The sequence below is a fragment of the Hermetia illucens genome, chromosome 2, assembly GCF_905115235.1.
Source record: "Hermetia illucens chromosome 2, iHerIll2.2.curated.20191125, whole genome shotgun sequence".
In the NCBI taxonomy this organism is placed as follows: Eukaryota; Metazoa; Arthropoda; class Insecta; order Diptera; family Stratiomyidae; genus Hermetia; species Hermetia illucens.
The window spans coordinates 145,464,259-145,487,156 of NC_051850.1; the positions used below are offsets into that span (position 1 = coordinate 145,464,259).

The window sequence follows — 22,898 nt, forward strand, 5'->3', positions numbered from 1 at the left end:
TCCTTTCCACTAAACAACTATCAACAATAGCAGCGCGATAGGCGGAAATACCAATTCTTGGCGGAGATTTCCGTATTAAATTCCATTCGCTTGAAATGAACGCATTTTTCACGATCAGGGTTACTATCACGTAGCATTTGCTAGTACTACCCTTTCCTTGAATTGCATCTTCGGCCAAGCCAGTAACCAACTCGATGGCATCAACCATTGATCTGGCTTTGCGGAACCGTACTGCCGATCTGAAAAGCCTTCTTGCCTCGCTCTTCCATTTTCTCCACAGTGACCGAAAGGCATATGAAGATAGTTCACCCAGAGGTTTACCAGGCTTAGGTAGCAACACCAACTTCTGCCGTTTTTATGCCGCTAAAAATATCCCCGCGGACATATACACTTCGAACAACTCAGCGAACATGTCCAGTCTTGATTTCACGGCAAGCTTATTCGGTAAGCCATCCAGGCCCGTGGCTTTACTGTCGCCCATTCTGCCGCAGATCTCCAGCAGCTCGTCTTTGGTGACTGGTTAAATTGCTGCCGCATTCAGGGATCCTTCAAAGCGATCCGTATCCCTCTCTTTCTGGAGAAAAACCGCTTGATGATTTTCAGCAAGGGTACGGGATCCACGTAGATCAACGACCTCTGAATCGTTCCATAACGATTCTATAGGCACTCTCCCACAGGTTATCTGCTTCTGAGCCAGTTCACCATTCCACCAGTAGTTTGATCTTCCACTAAGGAATGGGCACGCCCTTAGCACACGTCACATGCTTCGGCGCTGGTGTAACCACATCTCTATGAAAGTCTGCTAATCCAAAGCTTTAGCGGACCACCCTAAAATCTTTCTCTGTTTCGACACATAACTCAAACAAGATTGCTTGATGTTCGTTGTGGGTGTAGCGTTCGCTAACGCACCAGGACATATCATGCGCCAGTGCAGGTCTGACGAAACTCAAGTCTAAAACAGAGCCAGACATCCTTTCCCGGAAGGTGTTTGCAACACCTTCGTTGGCCAGAACTATATCCAACTGCGCAAAAGCTTCTAATAAACTGCATCCCCTTGCCCGGTCACCGGTAATCACCATTGGGCTTCATCGCCTTGCGTCGAGAACAAAATTGTCAAGCATTTCCTCGAATTGAGATAGTGTTAACATTGGTGGGGCGTAGCAGTTGTATACATATACACTACTTATTTAAGCTCACACAAAGCCCCTGACTACCTGACTCGTATATTAGATGGCTTGTCGACCACATGCTCACGTCGCCACTCCACTAGTCGAATCTGTGGCCTATATGCAACCGAGACGGTTTCTATACGGTTCACTTATGATGGCAATTTTCATCTCAGATTCGTAGGTTGTCTGCTCAAATAAATCCTGAGCGACTCTACATTCTCTCTTAAATTTCAAGCTTCCAATCCAATCCGAACTTCTCCACCCGCCAACAACTACTGCGCTGCCTCGGCTGATATTGCAGCATTTGAGTACCCCCAAAGGCTTTTCGTAAACCCACAATGTCAAGTCAAGTCAGTTGAAATTTCTCCTTTCGACGTCACCTTATCGAGATCCTTACATTGTATGGAGATCTCATGTTTTCGTGAGTTGTTAGCTTGAGTCAAAAGCCATTAGTTTTACTCTTTTCAGCTCGAAGGTGAGATTCACTTGCTCTGTTCTTTGGATTACGGTCAGATATTTTAGGTCGGCATAAACTTTGACCCTTTTGAGTGTATCTGCGTAGGACAGATTGCCTTTGCTGGAGATAACAATAGCACCAAACCATCGATTTTTTGCTTCTTGCGAAAAGCAATTTCCTCTGTCTTACAAGTGAGGCTACCAATATTTAGCGTGCAGACCCGGACTTGTGTTTCACAGACCAATTCTCTTACGTCCTGACACCATCTATGCTTTAAGGTTAGGAAATCTCCTTTATTTCTCGACCTGTCGCATGAGGTATTATTTTTTGAAGGCTTATTATTAATGGACACAATCATTTTTATCAAACGATATTCAATGCATTTTCTTTGTCGGCTTGCGCAGAGCCTGCCATCAAGAGAGATCTGCTTGATCTCATACTCATCTCATTACATAGTGAGTAACTCCAACCATATTTTACTAATTTCTTGCCTCACTTGCCTTACTGCATTGAATCAATCATGTAACTAAATTATCGGTAATCTTCGGGGAATTGAATATTTTTTTATCTAACAAATCTGATTCTACAAAACCCACACTGCCCATATAAATAATCCACTCAGCTATTTATTCATAATGTTTAAGAGCATCAGAGTCAGTACGATAATCCATTACACACGGGCTGCGTCCATTATTTAGGTTGTTTATTATTATGAAGCCTACCGTTAACTCCCTTCGCCCAACCTTCAAAACACTTGCAAGGAGCCCGCACGACACGGTCTCCCTCGTCTTCTTTTTCTACCATTGATATTGCCATTATAGACTTTCCGGGCTGGATCATCGTCATCCATACAGATTAGGTGACCCACCCACTGCAACCTGTTGAGCCGGATTTCGTCCATAACCAGATGGGGGTACCGCTCATAGATTTCGTCATTATGTAGGCTACGGAATCGTCCATCCTCATGTAGGGGGCCAAAATTTCTTCGGAGGATTCTTCTCTCGAACGCGGCCAAGAGTTCGCAATTTTTCTTGCTAAGAACCCAAGTTTCCGAGGAATACATGAGGACTGGCAAGATCATAGCCTTGTACAGTAAGAGCTTTGACCCTATGGTGAGATGCTTCAAGCGGAACAGTCTTTGTAAGCTGAAATAGGCTCTGTTGGCTGACAACAACCGTGCGCGGATTTCATCATAGTAGCTGTTATCGGTTGTGATTTTCGACCCTAGATAGGAGAAATTGTCAACGGTCTCAAAGTTGTATTCTCCTATCCTTATTCTTCTTCGTTTTTGACCAGTGCGGTTTGAAGTTGTTGGTTGATTCGTCTTCGGTGCTGACGTTGCCACCATATATTTTGTCTTGCCTTCATTGATGTGCAGCCCAAGATCTCGCGCCGATCGCCGCCTGCTCGATCTGGATGAAGGCAGTTTGTACGTCTCGGGTGGTTCTTCCCATGATGTCGATATCGTCAGCATAGGCCAGTAGTTGGGTGGACTTGAAGAGGATCGTACCTCATGTATTCCTCGGAGACTTGGGTTCTTAGCAAGAAAAATTGCGAACTGTTGGCCGCGTTCGAGAGAAAAATCCTCCGAAGAATTTTTGGCCCCCTACATGAGGATGGACGATTCCGTAGCCTACATAACGATGAAATCTATAAGCGATACCATGATCGTCAGGTTGTGGTTGGAATCCGGCTCAATAGGTTACGGTGGGCGGGTCACTTAATCCGTGTGGATGACGATGATCCCGCCCAGAAAGTCCATAAGGGCAATATCTATGGTAGAAAAAGAAGACGAGGCAGACCCTGCCTGAGATGGAGCGATGGCGTAGGTCAGGACGCCAGACAGCTTTTGATGGATCTCGACGTAAAACCGAGATGCCTAGAGTTTCTTATTAAGACAGGCCTAGACCGGATACCGGTTGTTGCGCCATTGATGATGATACAGATCTTCTGCAACCAGATGCGAGCGACCGGTCTCTTGGGGATCTGGTCGTAGTTAATAACTTTGAGCTTTACGCCCTCCCAGCCGTCGTTGATCTTAGCGACGCTCGAACGAAGAAAGCCCCTCGAAATTTAGTCCTCGTAAGCTATAACGCAGAGTCCCCAGACCACCTGAGGGGAGGACATGAAGTCTGTGTGTTCGCCTTTGTCATCCAGTAGATGCTCGATGACCAACTCCAACAGCTTGGCCTCAAAACACGTGTTCACACCTCCGCGCTAGTTTGCCACTAGTGCAATTGCTATCCGCGAACGCCACACTTAGGTGACTTCTGGCCACCTCGCTGAAGGTTTCCATCAGTGCACTGATGAAGGGAACAAGTGGTGCTCGAAATATTAGTATTTGCAAGACTAATAAATAATACTAACCAAGAAAAAAAGCAAGTTTTAATGATTTCAAATCAAATCCTTTTCATTCCACTAGTGGGCAGTACCGGCCTCCTTATTCTTTACAATCTAGCAAGGCTCTGATCCAATGTGGATTGTTGCACCAACGATTATTATTATTAACTCACCACAATGGATGCATAAGCAAAGATCGGTCTAATAATAGCAACATATATCCATCATTACCACCTGAGGCCTAAGTCCTCATGTCGAAGCAAAAGTTTATCTGCACAGAGAGAGAGAGCTTTTGGAAGGGCGGACAGTCAAACGCCCCTTCAGTGTTCACTAACACCCCCATCGGTTTCAGAGTTGCGTCTTCTATCTTTGAAACCAAAGAGTGAAGAGCAGACTCACAGGACTTTCCACGTTGGAAGGCATGTTGGTTTTCATTTAGTGGGTTCGACCTTAGCGCCTCCTTGCATCTCTCGACTATCTCTAGACATTTCAGCGAACATTGTGTTAAACTGATTTCTTTGGATTTGAATAGTCGTTTTTTCCAGGCTTAGATATGAAGACTACCTTCATCTTCTGCCAAGAAGAAGGCCATAGCCCAAAGCAAGACATTCGCAAAAAATATTTCTTAGAAGTTGCTCTAAGTGCTCGATATCCTCCTTTAGCATAGCTGGGTAGATGCCATCTATCTCAGGTGCTCTGAAGCGTTCAAATAATAGTATAGCAGCTCTCGCCTTTTCACTGTTAACAATGGCTCTCGTAGTATGCGAATTCGCCTTACAACACCTTGGTGTTGAAAGGTTTGCAGAAACCGCCAATTTTCCTGCTCACACTTCTCAGACCTGTTCTCGCGGGTGTTGTACCTCCAAGACAGTCTGTATAGATTCAACTCTGGGGTTGGCAAAAGTTCCATCCAGTTTTCTAAGATAGTCCAACTTGGCCGACTCATCCTGTTAGCTGTGAGCACAAATAGCGTATAAACCCGTGTCAATGGGACACTACAGTAAAGCAGTATTGTTAATCACCGCTGAAACACATAAGCCATTACAAATAGTCCACCAAATAGCAAGGCACTAAAGTTGAAAGAACTTACTTGTTTAATCTCAAAAAATACAATTAAAACTTACATGCATCACCACATACCGTTCCCAGAAAAACCGTATCTACAGTCCCATGTTTTATACATCCTTATTCGTCTATCAAATCGACTATAATATGACCTGGCGCATCTTGGAATTGTTTCATTCTATTTTTTCCACTCAATTAAAATCCATTTCTTCCTTTCCTGCGTTTTCTTTTAAGTATTATTTTACTCATTTGCCGATAACTTTCCTGCAGGTGCTCTTCGGACATTAGGTTCATTAGAAACCAGTTAGTGGAATATCCTACCGATTCTCTATCCAACATCAACCGTTTGCATCCTGCTCCAATTTATTTAAAATACACATTTATTAGCATTAATTTTGTAATCTTCTAAATTTATAATAATATAATATAGAAAATACTGCGAAAATCGTATAAATTTTTGATATATTGAATTCAATCAAATTAGTTACTATATATGTAAGAAAGAATTAGTAGTTCAATGCTTTTCAATATTCTAGAATTTTTTCTAGACATCACTTTCTTGGGATATAAACAATTAAATTTAAAGCCTAACCACGAACTAAACTTTCATATTTACACCATCTATTTCACAGGGAGGATCAATGCCCAACACATCAAGCAGCGTCCCCTTTTTACTATCATCCAGCATGCAATCAATACGTTCACGTCGGCCATCTACTGTTTTATCATCTGGACCCTTGGGTTCAGGGTCAGGTCTCTTGCAACAATTGGGATCAGGAATGGTAAGACAGCTTGCTTCAGTTTCGGGTAACGCTAGTCCTGTACATCAAGGTTCAATCTACGGTAGCCGAAACTACGTCCGAAAGTGTCCGTCACTCAATATAACATTTAGTAACTAACAAAACTAACGAACGTTTGAAAATTAATCTTTCGATTTTATCCAATTCAAAAATGTTGTTATTTTCGTAGATAGTCTTTGATAATAATGAATGTTATTTCGTTGTGTAAATTGTTTTTAACAGCAACAATGAATTTATATTCGAATTAAGGTTATTGCGGTTCAAACGAAATATTTATCGACTTTAAATAAAGTGAATTTTTGAAAATGGTATTTTCGCGAACTACGTATAAGATTTTTTTAGTCAGGATCATTGTTTAGTATTTATCAGACAAAATTATATGAAATGGCAGGGCAGAGTTTGTGCTAAAGAAATTTACATTCGCTTTGAATAAAGTCCTGTCGACTTGTTAGTTGAAAATATTTTTACTTTATTTGAAAAAAAAATTAGATAGTCCACAGTAAAATCGAAACAAATTTCTTAAAAATGCCTCGTTATAGAGTAGCCGTAAAATGAGATTAAATGGAAAGTAATAAAGTAAATCCAACTGTAAATAGTTGATTTAATATTAAACATGTAACCAAAATCAAATATTTTTGATTGAATTTATCCGTACTACACATATCGTAAATTTAGTCATGCAAAATACTGAATTCTTGCTGGTTATATTTCTTTTTTATTTAAAAGTGAAACTCATTCTACTAATAATGTGCTACATCAAATACCTGATTATAAGAAAAAATACAGAAAATGTATGAATTTTTCGAAACTCGAATATCACAAACCCAAAACTTTGCGAAACATAAATTCACATTTTCGCAGGTAACCACTTTGCACGATTTTTTGCGGAGTTTTAAGGACAATATGCTGAAAAATCCAACAAATATATATGAATATATTGGAGAATAATTTCAGACTCCATTTTTAGAAAAAGATAAATAGCACTGAAGCGGACACACTAGTTAATATTAAATTTTGCATGTTCTATATGAAATATAGCTCTAATGCCTCCCAGGAATGTTAAAAGTTATTTTGAAATTGCGTTTATCGACTATGATTTTCGCTTAGAAACGCAAACATTCACAGGCGAAAACAAAGCTGTGCGTAAAAGAGGCTATACAGCATCATAGCAACTATTATCAATTATCAACAGCCGCTTGCACTCGTGTTCGTTCCTTTTCGCAGTCTATCCATAAAATTCACCACTTTTATCACCACTATTACTACTGCTACTCCTACTACTTTCCCATCACATCAAAATACATCATTATATCAACTTCTCATCATGTTTTGTACCACATGAAATGCTTCATTTGTGACAGTTTTATGCTTGTACATTGTACGGTTGGTCAGAGTTTTTGTCTTTGGAATGGTTTACGCAATCGATCTTTATGTTCTGTTAACGTCCTTTTATATTTATCATCATTCTAAATTTTTATCATTGACATTTTTCCTATTTTAAATCAATTGGCTTGTTCGTATTTTATTAATCATATGAAAATTGGACTGGGCATATTTTTAAAAGAACAAATTGTCGTGAGTCTTTTTTGACTTTATTTAAACAACAAGGAGTTTATATTTTCAATTCTTAGAGAAACCCCGGATTACCACAGAGTCAAACAGGTCAACCAATATTATTTTAATTTAGTTCAAAAAATGGCAGCATAAATTAGTCTTAATTTGTACTCATCTCACTAGACAAATTACATACTGTCGAATTTTCCAATCATTTTACTAAATTATTAAAAAATAAAAACATGCTCACAATAAAGACCGTAAGCTACTATCAAAATAGTAATTGGAATTGGGAAGCTATGGATAAGGAAGCAGCTGACTTAACATCTGAAGCAGTCAATATCCTCGTGTGGTCATCTCTCAGACAATTTTTACTAATTCAATCAAACTCAGTTGAAACACCCCTAAATCAGCAGTTTTTCATTTTTCCATTAAGTGAAAGTACAAATAAATTATTATATGTACCGGTTTTTGTAGTCCTATTTCTTATTATTAATAAATTATTCTACGTTTTCAACAAATTTTATGGGGACCGAGATTGCACCCCCCAACTGAATCGCCTATCAACCCGCTAAGTACGAAATTGTGGAGAACAACTATGATATATTGTCTACTATGAGATTATTATTTCTGAACGGAAATATATTAGTACTTACACAGTTCAAGAAAATTTTCTATAGACAATTTTTCCCGGGTATACATCTAAATTGAATTTCTATGCAACTTGGAAAGTCAAGTCTTACTACCATACTACGTATACTAGAAATAAAGAGGATTGAAAACCAATATCACCACCTCGAAAATTATTCCGGGGCGTAGGCCGGGTAGAGATATACTTCAATATATATGTATCAGCAGATACTGGTACATAAATAAATCTCACAACTAATATAATTCTGTTACTTGCAAAACGTGGAACACAAAAACTTGCATAAACCGCCATTTATATATGGTCATACCACACTTGGCATATCTCACTAATTAGCTCCTATATCTTCCACCGATGATTAAACACTTATTTATATTACTTTGATAAAAGAACCAATGACTTTGGCCAACCACATTATACAATTTATACACTGGAAATTCAAATCTAACATTTTATAACTACCACTCCACATTGAAAATATTTTTCTATTCCAAACCCTACGTTCCCACTAACAACAATCTGAAAATATCAAAACATTTTGGATACAGTAAACATCAGAAAAATGTCGACAGCGCTTTATGACAACGCTTCATGACATTGTTACTATTAAACAACCTGCCCATGCCAGTAAACAAACATTAAAAACCGTAGTTTCCTTACAAATTTTTGTACGTCTGGCTAATACTATGTTTCTCGACCATACCGTTATGTTTAATTATGCAACATAGAAACATCATGCCTTTAATGAAATATTCAAAATCATATTAGCCTTTTTCATTTCGTTTTATTATTTAAAGAAATGTGTATGCAATGTTCATAAGAACGTATAGCGTGAAAAATCTATTAAAAATCCTAAAGTTATTATTGAATGACTGACACTCTCTGGCATCACTTCGAAATAATAACAGACTTTAGATACAATATATTTTTAAAATGCTGCAAACTAGTACATACAATCACTGGCTGTACATCAAAACCATTTTTATACGAACTTTGTACGCTGTTTTATATGCTTTAGCCTTAGTGTAGCTTTCGTTAGCTCTCTTTCATTTGTTATAGCAAAACTACCCGAAAATGCAATGCGCTTAAGTGATCTCTGTCAACTATTTTCCTAGAAAAATACTATTTATTTTATTAGAATAAATAGAACTACTAGCATAGAAGTACATACCATCAGCTGCAGTAATACAGACTTTATATTCTACTCATGCTGCTAATACTGCCGTAGAATATCTATTTTATGGTTTTACTTTATTTTTCATAACAGAAAAATATGCCTGGGTTTGGTGAATGATTTTTATGTTGCAGTGTTTTCAATCTGTATTTTGTGTGTATCTGTTTTCTGCATTAGCACATACATTCAATGATCTCAATGATTCATTCAAATAACATTCAGGAATTATAATAAAAAATGTATAAATGGTGAAACAAACTCTCTAGTCTTAAAGAATTTAAAACAAATAAAAAAACTTTTATTTCAATTAAAACTTCTAGAACTACTATCTTAATTTTACATCCAACTCTATATCCTTCCTCAAACAAAAATTGTAGTCTAAATAGAATGAGTTTGAAAATAAAATAATACTTTCAGAAATTTTCGTTGAAATAAAATATACATTAAGGAGCATCCTGTAAATTAAAAACAGAAAATATTTCAAAAAATATATAAATAACAACAACCTTCCATAAAAACAAATATTCCAAAGATCAAAAAATAGGGGTATCTTTAAAAAAATTTAAAACAAGTGCAAATTAATATCATCACCTCTATATATTTAATATTCGCCATAGCAATAATAACCCAATCGCCGTAGGTGGTTCAGGACTTTTTTCCGCTGTAACAATCATAAATTATTTTCAGATAACGTAACTGTAAACAGCCATAAATTATTTTCAGATATAATTAGATCTATCATATCATAATTCAAATCTTTAGGAGCAAAAATTCACCCTCATAATTGGAGAATCGTTACTTCTAATTTTCGGTCATGTGTGTAGCATTTAATTTAATGATATTAAGACTACAAAACAAGCAAGAAAGTAAATTTGCTTAGTTATTGGGGCAATGTTTCCTGAATCATATTTTCTGTACGTTTTTAAGGTTTTGTGTAAAACAAAACCGTATTAAAATCGGTTTACTGTCTGTCTCTCTGTCCATTACACGCATCGAAGACGGTTGTAGTGATTAACACCAAATTTGTTGGAAAGGTAGGAACTATGAACGCTCCCACATACAGTGAGCTACATAACTCTACATCGGATTTAAGGGGGGTCCCCATACCATACCATAAATATAGTCATGTGGGGTACCAAAGTGGTCGTTTCTTTGCAAATTCAAGACTTTGAATGTCAAAATCACCTGATGTGGATATTCTCACATAATATATGCATATATTACGTGCTACTTACTAATGGGACAAATGCACTTTATAAAAGAAATTCACAAAACTCTTTCATACCAGAAGCGTCCAGCTTCGGTCTTTGAAGATGAAATGGCGTTGACTTGTATGACTGACGTAAAGCCGGAACAACAGTGCTCTTCACGGGTTGCTCTGGTGTGGAGACAAACTCTCCTGGAATTTCCAGCAAACAAAGACCGTTTTTGCTAGTGAGGCTTGAAGATCCTCTTTCCAAATCGTGGTGAGCATATCTAAAAATGGGATTTCATGTCCGGCAACGAGATCGCTTGGGGCCAGCGGGTGTAGCGGTCGATGATTATAAGACGGTGCTGAAAACCTTGTGACAAGGCCGTCAGGAATTGCGAAGTTGCCCAGTTTTGCCCGTTGTGCCGATGTACTTTGGCTTGCAGCCTAGCCCAATGGAGACATCTCTACCAAACCCTACCCAGAAAGAACATACTTCAACCCGCTTGGCCGTCGCTCGACCACTAGGGTGAGATAATCCATTAGCGATGTCGAAAACCTCTCGGTTGACACATGGGTTGTTTATTATATGCGAAAGTTGGTCGTCAGAAACCTGGGCCACGGTGTTAATTTGCGAGATCACTTCCGCGACGAGATTATGTGCACATCGTACCGAGGGCGCGTCAAGTATAACTGGGTCACCACTTTACATAGGTAACGATATATCACTTCGACCTCGATCACACTCTAATAAAATAAACATGATATTGGCAAAAAGGATTTTATTTTTATTTGCATTTAAATGAAGAGAAAGAATAGAAGAATTGCGCAAAAAGAAAGCTACAGCCGATGGTACAAAAAAAAAAACGGCGAGACCGATCGAACCGGCTGCACCAGGGAGACTACTCCGGGGATCGCCGTGGCTCGAGATGATGCAATAACTCGCTTGAGGGTTATAGTACAGGACGGAATAGTTGAATGCTATAAGTCCTTACAATTATCGCTTTGTCATTTGAACGTGTTTTTCTCAAAACAGTGTTTTTCGCATTGGTGTGCACAATGACTGAAAAAGTACTTCTTTGATCTTAATAAAATATTGAACACACCTTTGATACCTATTTTCTAGTTGAACATAAAAAATACGAAATATTATTAAGAGAACATATTTTTTAAGGCATAAAAGTCATAATACTTTTTTATTTAAATGTCAATTTTTTTAATAAAATTTGAAAGTTATTAGCATTTTGAAGGTTCAACTAGAAACTATTCATGTGAACTATTTGATTTTTTGCGTCAAAATTAAGGACGCTAAGTTCCGCACCGATTTGGCATTCCGATTACGACGTCCTTGAAGCAAGTGCAAATATTGATGCCATTTTGGATTTTTAAGAGTAAAAAGAAACTCAAATATTTCATTTAAATATACCTAATTAAGATCACATTATTTAAAATATTTAAAACAACACATTTCGGCAGGAAAAGAAATCCTGGAAATTGGCTTGTTTTTGGCATTTTACATGTATCTCTTCACTTAAAAGAATGTCCACTGCTATTACGGGCCACGTTTCGTGACATTGTACGGCAAGCTTTGTATATCCGTCTTATCTAAGCAATGATAAGCAAGTTTCATTTGTGTGTTGATAAGTCCTTTTTGCTAACTACTAATTTTGTCATTCCATCAAGGTTTCGATAATCTGTGAGCATTATTTCTGCAAATTTTTTTCTTCTGCGAAAATTACCTTAAATATGTCAGTAAACATTTCCCCGTCAAACATGTTCAAACTACAATACCTCGCCAGACATGACCTTATGTTCTTCAGATATATCATTGCCCCGCTTTCCATTATATTAAACAGTATAGTGTGACGGTTACTATACATGTACTGTCCTGAGCCTGCCTTCCACTTACATCCAGCGTCGACAAGGATTCCAGCAGTGTCAGTTCCCTATTGTTTGTAGCTTTGCTTCCCCACTCAGTAGACCTTACGTTAAAGTCCTCCGCGGTGAAAACTGGGTATCATACACTTGCATCTAAAACAAGTGCATGTAACAGTGGCTCATGTACCACACTCCCAGCTATAGACATAAGCTCCGTTAATTTTAGCTCTTAAAAATCCATTGCTTAGTATTGTGGTTATTCCCTCGAAAGAGTCCTCCAAAATGTACACCTTTCAGTTTTGCCGATGGCACATACCGCGTTCTCTTATCCTCCATATTATTCAAAGCGTAAACATCAAGCTGTTGAGCTGACTGACCCGATATCGTGTGCGGCCTCAAAATTGCTGGGGTCTATTGGAATTCGGTTAATAGACCCCAAAAGTAAATTAGCAACATGATCCACACTTTGGCTTCAATATAAATATTTACTGAGGTTATATAATGTTGTGCATAGAAGCAGTGCAAGGCTGATCTGGTATTGCCAAAAGCTCCCTAAAAGCACTAAATATCTCATTAGATGATTTACCGGAGAACCACCTTCCCTTGGGGGCCTATTGAGATATTGGGCGCATGATTATCCCGAAAGCTTTTGTAATCTGGATTACTCACGCCTTCATGTCGATCACACAGATAGTATCAAACATCGTCCGAGGGGACCAGAAAAACGATGGGGCATTGTTTTCATGACAACGGCCGTGATCTAAATCTGAGTACTGCTTCTAGATAATTAAGTACTCCCTGCTCCATCGTTCCGAAAAATCCTGTATTTTGCTCTGGCTAGATCCTTCCATCGACCCCGCAATGATAGCATTTGAGGGAACTGTAAACAGTCTTTATCATCACCTTGAAGGTTATTTACTCTGCACACTAGGTTCGACCCTTCTGAGTTCACGAAGAGCAGCTTTGTGGATTACACGGCTGCTTCCTACAACCGATGGAAGTGTTTTACTCATGGTGGAATTACTTTCAAATATTTTCTTCAACTCCCTATTGATAATAGTTCAGTTATTGATGTTGGTCATTGGCCATCTAAATTTTTCCTGATAAAACAGTAGTACAAGCTTCTCAAATGATTCTCGAAAGACCAGGTGGATTGCTTCGGCGGAATGTGGTTGCGATTACCTAAGTTATAGCCGGACAGATCGTTATTAATTTTTGAATAGAATTTAACACTAACCGAAAAATATACTGATGCCCGTCATTGTCTTGCAGGTTGGTATATGTTGGTGTTGTCCCATGAACGAGTTCCTCTCTGAGCTCTGTATTCCTGGTCAATTTTTTCCCCATAACCGAAAACCGGCAAAGTGGCATCTTCTTTGAGTATGATATTATTTCTCGAAAACTGGGAACCCACTATGAATTTGCTTTGGTGATTTGATTTATTTGATTTTTTAAAATACTCTCTATCCATTAATATCTGACAATTCGTAATCTCCTACATTTTCTCAACTATGAAGTCTATTCTAAGATGATGTTGACATTGCTCTCCCTGTCACCATCTACACAAATTTAAAATTGTCTGCACTGGAAGCCATTTTTCCAGGAATGGTAATCCTCAGTACCAATCAAAATATCGCATTGCTTTGGCATGTTCCGAATGGAATGACAAGCTCTCAAACCACCATTTAGTGTATCAAACCATGGTTGCTCAGGCCTTTTGGTAATTTCTCGTCAACTTTGATATTTAGGCCAATCTTATCTAGCGAATCCTTCTCGGGGTGAAACGCACCTCTCTTGCAATTATTCAATAACGGCTACAACTCCATATCAATCGCGGGCATCCTCATTTCGAATGTGATCATAACGTGATATCCCACAGATTCAACCCCATATTTTCGTTTCTCTTACCGACAGGGGCCCTTGATTGTCTTTGATAGTCAAACAGCAGTCAGAACTATAAAAAACGACAGGACGAACAACACTTCGGGAGATTTTGGATTTGAAACGTCCGTTGTTGCATCGATCTCAAAGAATGTCACGTCATCCAAGGTGCGCTAATGGGTGAAGCATCACAGCGTAATTCACCGTTGGCGAATAGCATTGATCCAGGATACTTAAATCACTTAGTTATTAGTAGGACGTTGCCACTGACAGTGAGAGTGCCCGTTTCACCAGGGACACTCCGCGAAACCCCTGTTTTATTCACATTGACTCGAAGACCGTGTTATATTCGAGATTATTCGAGATTAGCTTTGTTATGATGTGCTAGGAAACGATAATCTGCATTGGGCACTCCGTAGATCACTGGACGCTGTGAAGTGAGCTACTCGAACAACATCGGTCGATTACTTTCCTTTTGCGGTTCTCATTCTTAAAAACTTGCTAAACCAGAGAAACCACGTTGATGAGTCTTTTTTCACAACCTTCATTTAGATATCGTCAGACCAAAGCCAAGTGTCCCAGTTGATGAACCGTCTACCAAATTTGGTGAGCCCGAAGATTGTGGATCATATTTTTGTCTTGATTTCGTGTTTCCTCAACGTTTGTGATGGAGGAAGAAACCTTTCGTATTCTGATGTCGTTTTTTTGAAACCATATATCTCTCCCCAGTTCGGAGCAGATAAAACGATATATCCCCACCGTTCTTTAACGCGTACGGGCCAACCAGCGGTACTTTCAGATCCTGATACCATCAAACTTTAATTATGAACCTGACGGGCAGATCAAACAAGGACTACAGACTACAGTCTTTCACAATTCAAAATCGGCACAGTAAACATTATAGGGGACATCAGATGCCTCAGATGCACTTGCATGTGATCTACAGCAAAGGTTGGCTTTTGAATGGCCCCATAACTGGGCCCAGAGACCCAACACATTTATATTTGTTTCCGAGCATAGTTCCTTTGACTATGTGCCTTACTTTGTTACCTAGCTAAATTGAAGTTTCCTTAGGTAACTCAGGGCCCCCATGGAAGCTCCGAGCCTTGGATAATCCCCCCCCCCTCCCCTTCTCACCAGGCATGTTTATCAGACATGAATATAATATCTATTGGAACTGCTGAATACTAGGTAATATGAAGTACTATTTTCTCGCGAAAAAAGTAACCAACATCACACTAGTTAAAAAATATTTTTTCAGTTTAGGGCAAGCGGGGTCTTGTCAAAGATTTATTTTTATTCATTTCTAAAAATATATTTTTGAAAACGCTAGTTCCTTCGCAATTAATTCCTAAAAACACGTTTGAATTTTCGACTTAAAAGTAGTCAACACCCCTTCCTTGACGATTTCAACGTATACTGAAACGAAATACTAGCTGTAATAAAATTTCACAAATTGATAATAAAGAATACAAATGAATTACTAAAAAATTGAATTAAATGAACAGAAAATGGTGGCTTTCTGATGTATCACTTTCATTGGCATCTGAAAATCACAACTAGATGGAAAATCTAGGACCGAAAAAAGTACTTTTATTTTGAAAACTTACTTAATAAAAGGTAATCAACGTTGCTCCTCATCATAACATATGTATGTATATGCATACAGATCATTCATAAATGATAGAACCGTTGTATTTTATTCGAACTTTGCTTATAACTAGTGTAAGAAATGGTAATGGATATACCTTTGTAAAACAATGGGAAGACGAAAAGACGTTAAATGAATATGGGAAAGGCCAAATCTCGGCGCTTCATGAAAAGGGCCAATGGTATTATCGCAGTTTGGTTGACCCCAAAGCTGACGTTTCGCGAAAATTTTCTGGTGATCCGCAAATACAAAGTTATCTTGAAGAACGGAAAATTTTTAACACCGCTTCAACTGCAAGAAAGTAATGTCACAGATTTTGTGAGAAATACGCGCCTCACTTTGGACCCGTGACAGTTTAGAAAACTCTGGAACTCTGTCACATGCGAAAGCTTTTAGTACCGATATTTAAGCCGAAATATTACGAAATTGGGGCAGATTTTGAGGATTATCATCAGACAGACAAGCATGAATGGAACAAGGTAAAACAAGTTCCAATGTGTACTCTTTAAATTTTAAATTTTTAAGATTTTGTGTACAACAAAACTATTAAAATCGGTTTACTGTCTGTCTGTCCATCAGTCTGTTTGTTTATCTGTCACACGCACGTTTTACAGAAACGATTGTATTGGTTGACATCAAATTTGATGGCAAAGTGTGGTCCTGGTTAGTAGTTTTCAATGCTGGCTGCTCAAATCAAAATCAAGAAGCTGCCATTATATGGTACCTAGACTCCGAAATATCCTCCATATCGATATCTTTTCAAATAAAGTTAATAATAGTGTATTACCTTAATTGTTAATAATTGACTGTAAAAAAATAGGCAATAATATTGAGCATAATCTTAGTGTGGTGGAAATCGCACTATTATTAACAAAGTTTTAATAGGTCAAACTTGCTACTTCAGTGTAAATCCTAAGATTTGGATTATCAGTATCACCATAAAGTGAGTAGTATGACATAATATATGCATATACATTGCGTGCTAATGGATCAAATGTGCATCCAAATATTTTTACATAAGAAATACACAAAACCTTCCATACCTGAAGCATCCAGCTTCCGATTTCCCGACTGGTTTATGCTTAAATTGACTTGTCCGATGAAAAAAGGTTTGGCCTCACGGTCCAACCGAATTTTATGATATCCAATGATAGCGCGGCAGTTAACTTATCGCGGTCTACAAAAGACCAGAAAACGTTTTCCTGGCTTGAACCTACATTTACGACGATTGCCACCATTTTAACAGCATTAAAGAGTTGAAAAGGCCAATCAAGGATGCCTGGGCTTAAATTGAGGACTAACGATCGACAATCTTGTTTCTAGTTTGCCAGCATGTATCAGTTTAGTTATCAAGAGTGGTGAGAACCCAATTCAATATTAAATTGATTTACTTTCTTCATTTAAAATTCAGTAAAATTTAAAAAAGGTAATTGGTTCGATCACTTATGAACGGTTAAAAATACGATCAATTTGAAATAAGTGAATACGGTAAACGATTAGATTAACAGATTTAAAAAAAAAATCGAAATAGATGTGCTATCTATGCAAGTGCTGTGAGAAAAAAATGTCAAGTCAATCGATCATTCGTTACACTAATTATAAGAAATATTCGAAAAAATATAGTGATTCTATCATTTATGTACGCCTTGTATTTATAATTTACAATAACCATATTCTTATAAAGGAGAAAAACTAACCATTTGCTTCACAAAGGCTTTCAAATGGTAAATCTAATTATTATAGAATAATAAATTATGGATCACATAATATAAACAATATTTTTTTATATAAAGAAATATGGCCATTTGACATAGAGAGTTTGATTTCACAATTATAAATCCACTAAAAAATTGAATATTTTCATGAACTAAAGGAAATAATGAGATTTCTCCATATGTGCCTTTGCAAAATGTTCGTAATAATTCGTAACTTCGCTTGCTCATCATCGTATTTGTAATTCATAATTTTCATAAATAAACTAAAATCTTGTCGATATTACATAAATGATCACTTCTGTGTATGTGTTATAACTTTTTACAGTATCAACTCTTCTCCGGTCGATCCTAAATTGTGTCGCTAAATTCCACCCAATCCACGTGTTACAAGTGAACAGAGTCATTTTCTGCTTGACTAACTCATTCTTCATGCTGATCTGAATTACATATATGATATCTAACCATTGCAACAATATATAATGTCTTATTCATAATATCTTAACGCATATATATGTACAATAATGTCCTTTTCATCTTTTTGGAAAAAAAATAACATTTAAGAAAATCACATTATCAACCCTGTCATACCACTCTGTATTTGGTCCTGTGTGTAATTCATCAAAATACAAACATAATATGCAATTTCCCAGCCAAAATTTTGAAATAAATATTTAGAAATCAGAGAAAATAACATTGAAGTTAACACACGGAAATCGCGTAATTAAATGTTTAAATGTGAACATTTTTCCCCTTTTTTTCCAATGTATGAGAAAGTCTAAGTCAAATTTAGGAATCTAATAATAACCATAAGCAATATGTGTCATTGTAATAGTCGTACCTATTGTGCTGTGGTGACCTGTGTAAACGGACATGATATTTCGCATATTATCCATTTTCCGTAGTGTAGATTGCCATCTGTAACTACATATCTTAATTATATCTTAGCGGCCATATCTCTATAAATTATATATTTACGTTAACCAACCTTACAATGTGATATGTGTTACCCATATCATCCTCGTAATTTTATTATGTGCATACAAATATACGTCCAATATATATAATACGAGTATCCAGTTAAGTTGAGTTAATAATTACAGCCAAAATGGATTATAAGAAAAATTCAATGACAAACAAGTTATTTAAGTTTTGTATATATTTATGTATAGATGAATACATGACAGCTAAGAAAAGAGAGAATGTTGAGTGTAATATTCCAACTAAGGGTCTTGATTAACGCAAAATTTAAAAACAAAAATCCCCCCGAAATAAATCTTTTAAATTGTACATATATTCAGCTTAGTCCCGAGTTAATTTTCCTAGTAAAATGTCATATCTTTTTATATTATAGTTAGTTATAATTAATTATATGTATATAATGTAACTTCCCACTCACACTCCCGAAGAATAACCTCCAAAAGATTCGAAAATAGAGCTCTGGGAGTACTATTGTATCTTACTTTCAACACTCAACAACTATTATATAATACTATGCATCTTCAAACTTTTTCAGAACATATGGTCTATGAGACAGTACCCAAGTACCTATTCTCGAAGGTCAGGCAGTTTAAAATAATTAAATTAAATAATTTTCAAATGTTATAACTATATTACAGTTTCCTTAGCAAGTTCAGCAGGTCAGCTGGGCCTTAGAACCATTTTTTCATGCATTAGAATATACTTCTGTAGATGACTAGCAAAAGTCTCTCAACCAAAGGAATACAAACGTTCATCGAAAGTAAAGAAATATCTCGCAAGTGATGGGAAGCCGAGATGATCAATACCGAAGGAAAGCAAGTATTTTAGCGGCACCACCGGAAAGGCACTTATTTTTGTATTCCCCGATATCTCCAAAGGTTTTCTCCATACAATAATGGGCTCCGCTAAAGCTCGTATAGCAAAAATAAAAGTTGACAATATCTCTACCTTACTGTATTGGCGACGTCATATCAAACTATGCTAAAGCAAATTAAGCTACGACCTGTTCTATAATACAATAGATTGATTGCCGAAAGATTTTCGAAGAATATAAATATAGATTATATTAAACATTCTCTGGATAAGATGGCCTAGTTTGTTGTAAATGTTCATAATAACTGCTTCCTAGTATTTCCTTCTAAGCGTCTCTCTTGATTTTCAGGTTAATGGATCCAACGTACAACCACAACGCAAAGTATTGACCTCCTGAGTTGTTGCGAAATGTATTATGTAATCAGACCTCGTTTGTGTTTTATAATTTGTAGGAAAATTTTCTCCCTGACCCGTCACTATCCCCTGTGTGCTCATGTGCGTCTGGGGAGAGACAAAACATGTGAGTACTCAGAATTCGGAATATCCCGGATTCGTTTATGTATCGCGGGATTTCCTTTACTGGATGTGGTGCTACCCGATACGGTTTGAACAAAAATCTGATGTCTGATGCGTCCATAAGCGGGACACTCCCAGAGAAAATGTTCCGTGGAATCCGCTTCCTCATTAGACGATAGACATATCAACTTGGAGTATTCCTAGTCTGAACATATGCCCTGCTAGTAAATTATGGCCAGTCAGAATCCTCACAACACTTCCGGAAGTCTTCCTGCTTTTCGACAGGTTCTGACAGGAAAAGTTTGGTTTGGCTCTGTCAACTGTCACTATGGAAAGTTTTTGATAGCAGTCAATGCTACTGACACCCCAATTCCTAGTTCCGTCCCGGGTATGCCGTAGACATCCGAAATTTCATTTCTCTTTACGCCACAATGGGCGGGTAGTGCCACTGTATTATGATAAAACTAAAAACAGAGTTCAATCGATTTTTATATTCCTGAACAATTTTAAAAGTGATCAAAGTGCTGCTCAACGCCTTCAATGCAGCCCAATGGCTGCAGATTGCGATGTACCTGCCTATCAACCGCTCGTCAATCATCCAGCTTGCCACCCTTAGGATCGCCTATACTTCAGCCTAAAAGACCGTTGTATATTGCCTTAAGCGACCATCTGGTCTGTTTTTGAGCCATCATTTAGAATATCCTGACACGCATTCTTCTGGATCGTACCAGTTTTCCCTTCGTTTCAAAATAATTTCATATATTCTACCAAACAGATGTATGCGGATCCGAGAATCAGGAGGCCTTGCGAAAACAGGATTCAATTCTCCCAATAACTATTCCAATCCTCTATACCACCCACCCCCATCGTTTCCTCATTAATCTAATCAATTGGTCTATGAACTGCTGTCATTACAGTGCTCTGAGTAAACAAAGCCAAAGCTGCAAATAGAGTAATGAATTTAGAGCTCCCCCATATGTCTCTTGGCACCGTAATAACCAGACACACAGTTCTTTGCAGTGTGGCTATTTTACAGTGAAAACTCTTTTGCTCCACCTTAACCCACCACACTATGGATGCATAAGCAAACATCGGTCTAAAGTAACATGTATCCACTTTACTACCTGAAGCCCCATATAAAAGTAAAAATCCGCAGCTTCCATTATTAGGTAGCGATCGGCACCCATTTCAGCACACAGCAATCTCCGCGTAAGCAAAGCATAGATCCACTACAATAAAGTTGGCGGCCTTAGAGAGATTTTCGAAGGGCGCGTAGTCAAACGCTATCTATATTTGAAACAAAAGAGTGAAACGCAAACATACAGGACTTCCCATGCTAGTAAGTGTGTTGATTTTCATTTAGTTGGTGCGACCTTAGTTTCTCCAGACATTTCTGCGAAAATAATATTAAGCTGGTTTGTCTGAAGTTCTTTGGATTTGTATATTCGTCTTTTCCAGGCTTAGGTATGAAGACTACCCTAACCTTCTGCCATATGCACGTAGCCCAAAGCAAGACATCCACGAAAAAATACTTTTTAGAAATTGTTCTAAGCGCTCAATACCCTCCTTTACCATTGCTAGATAAACGTCATTTATGCCAGGTGCTTTGAAATGTTCAAGGGAAAAGACTACCGCCTTTTATTTGGTAACAACCACTCTCTCAGTTACTGAATTCCTCTTGCAATACCTTCGTGTTGAAAGGTTTGCGGAAACCGCCAATTCGCTCCCTCCCAATTCTGACATCTGTTCTCCCAGATGGTGTACTCCCAAAAGAGTCTCAATTCTGGAGTTCATGAAAATTCCATCCGGTTTTCTAACAGGGTCCACCTTGGCCGACTCAACCTTATTACGAACCTAGCGCAACCTGAAAGTCTCCCTTTCACCATGGAATCATTTTACCACTTTAGCCTGGGGAGATAGCAGAAGCCTCTTCAAAGCACTCTAAAAGTTTGCGATTCTGAGTTTCCAATTGATCTTCTATCATCAAGTCCTTAGTCACCTAGAAAGTTCCAATTTGTTGCCAAGAAGTTCATTGAGCTTTGTCCAATCCGTTTTCCTACAATTTCGTCTTTTTATTACAAACTGCTTGCCTGCAATATTCAGACTAAATTATAAGAGTGAGACTTCATCTAGCACTCGCCAGTCACTAATGAACTCTAACAACTTCAAAGTGCAAATTTTTAAGTCAATTGCTTGACTTCTTCTTGGCATTACGAACATAGGAACGAGCCCTATTTAAAATAATAAAACTTTTCCTATTCGCTAGTGTTGACTTTTATTCTGCAAATTCCGATATTTCAGGAACCAGTCCAAGTCTGCACTTGCTAGCACTGATGAAGGAAACAAGTGGTTCCCGAAGTATTTGCAAAATAAAAGTCAACACTAGCGAATAGGAAAAACAAGTTTTATTATTTTCAATAATTAATCGCTAGAAACACCGCGTAATTACACTCAGACGAACCCTATGTTGGCGGTCATCAGACCAAGTGAAGTGATAAAATCAAATAGCTTATCTCATCCAGGATTGCATCTGCTAATGCCCAACAAATATGCTGACCTGTTGCATCACAACCTATTAAGAGTTCAAAACCACTTGATTCTTCATACACAACCGAATCCCTTAGTTCTTGCGTCGGCGGAGGGCACAACGAATCATAGGGTAAATAAGCACAGACAACTATGACGTTTCTCCTTGTGTCATTAACGTGGTATTATAAGTTGACCGGAACGAGGTCCTGGGAATAGAATTGTCTCAGTATGGTTGCCTCTAACAATTTTAATATCAGGATGCAAGCTCTCGGTCTCGCAAGTCTCTCATCTAAAAAGATCCTTGTCCCTCTTGCTGATTCAATACCGCAGATTTTGTTAAAACAAACGCATGGCTCGGGTACCAGAAATATATAAGAACAGTAGGCAGCTTTCTCCTACTACAATATATTATAATAGTTAGTAAATACGCATTTCGAGAGCTACTTACTCTCTTCCTCAGTACTTAAGCTACCTTAACGCTCTGGTACGAGAAATATATAAGAACAGTCTTGAAACTTTGCCAGCCTTGCTGCCAGTGGA

At 37.8% G+C, this 22,898-nt stretch overlaps 1 protein-coding gene across 2 annotated transcripts in view; it reads left to right on the forward strand.

Annotated features, from left to right (window-relative positions):
* The window catches only part of LOC119649051 (SCY1-like protein 2), a 211,623-nt gene extending 193,647 nt beyond the window's left edge, over window positions 1-17,976 (forward strand). The window contains exons 18-19 of one of the 2 annotated variants that reach the window (XM_038051030.1): window positions 5,664-5,813; window positions 17,848-17,976. In XM_038051030.1, the coding sequence (XP_037906958.1) occupies window positions 5,664-5,813; window positions 17,848-17,874 (177 nt within the window). In that variant the 3' untranslated portion in view covers window positions 17,875-17,976. Of the gene's footprint in view, window positions 1-5,663; window positions 6,476-17,847 lie in introns of those variants that run through there. The other variant, XM_038051029.1, reaches the window with a different exon arrangement.
* The last annotated feature ends 4,922 nt before the right edge of the window (window positions 17,977-22,898 follow it).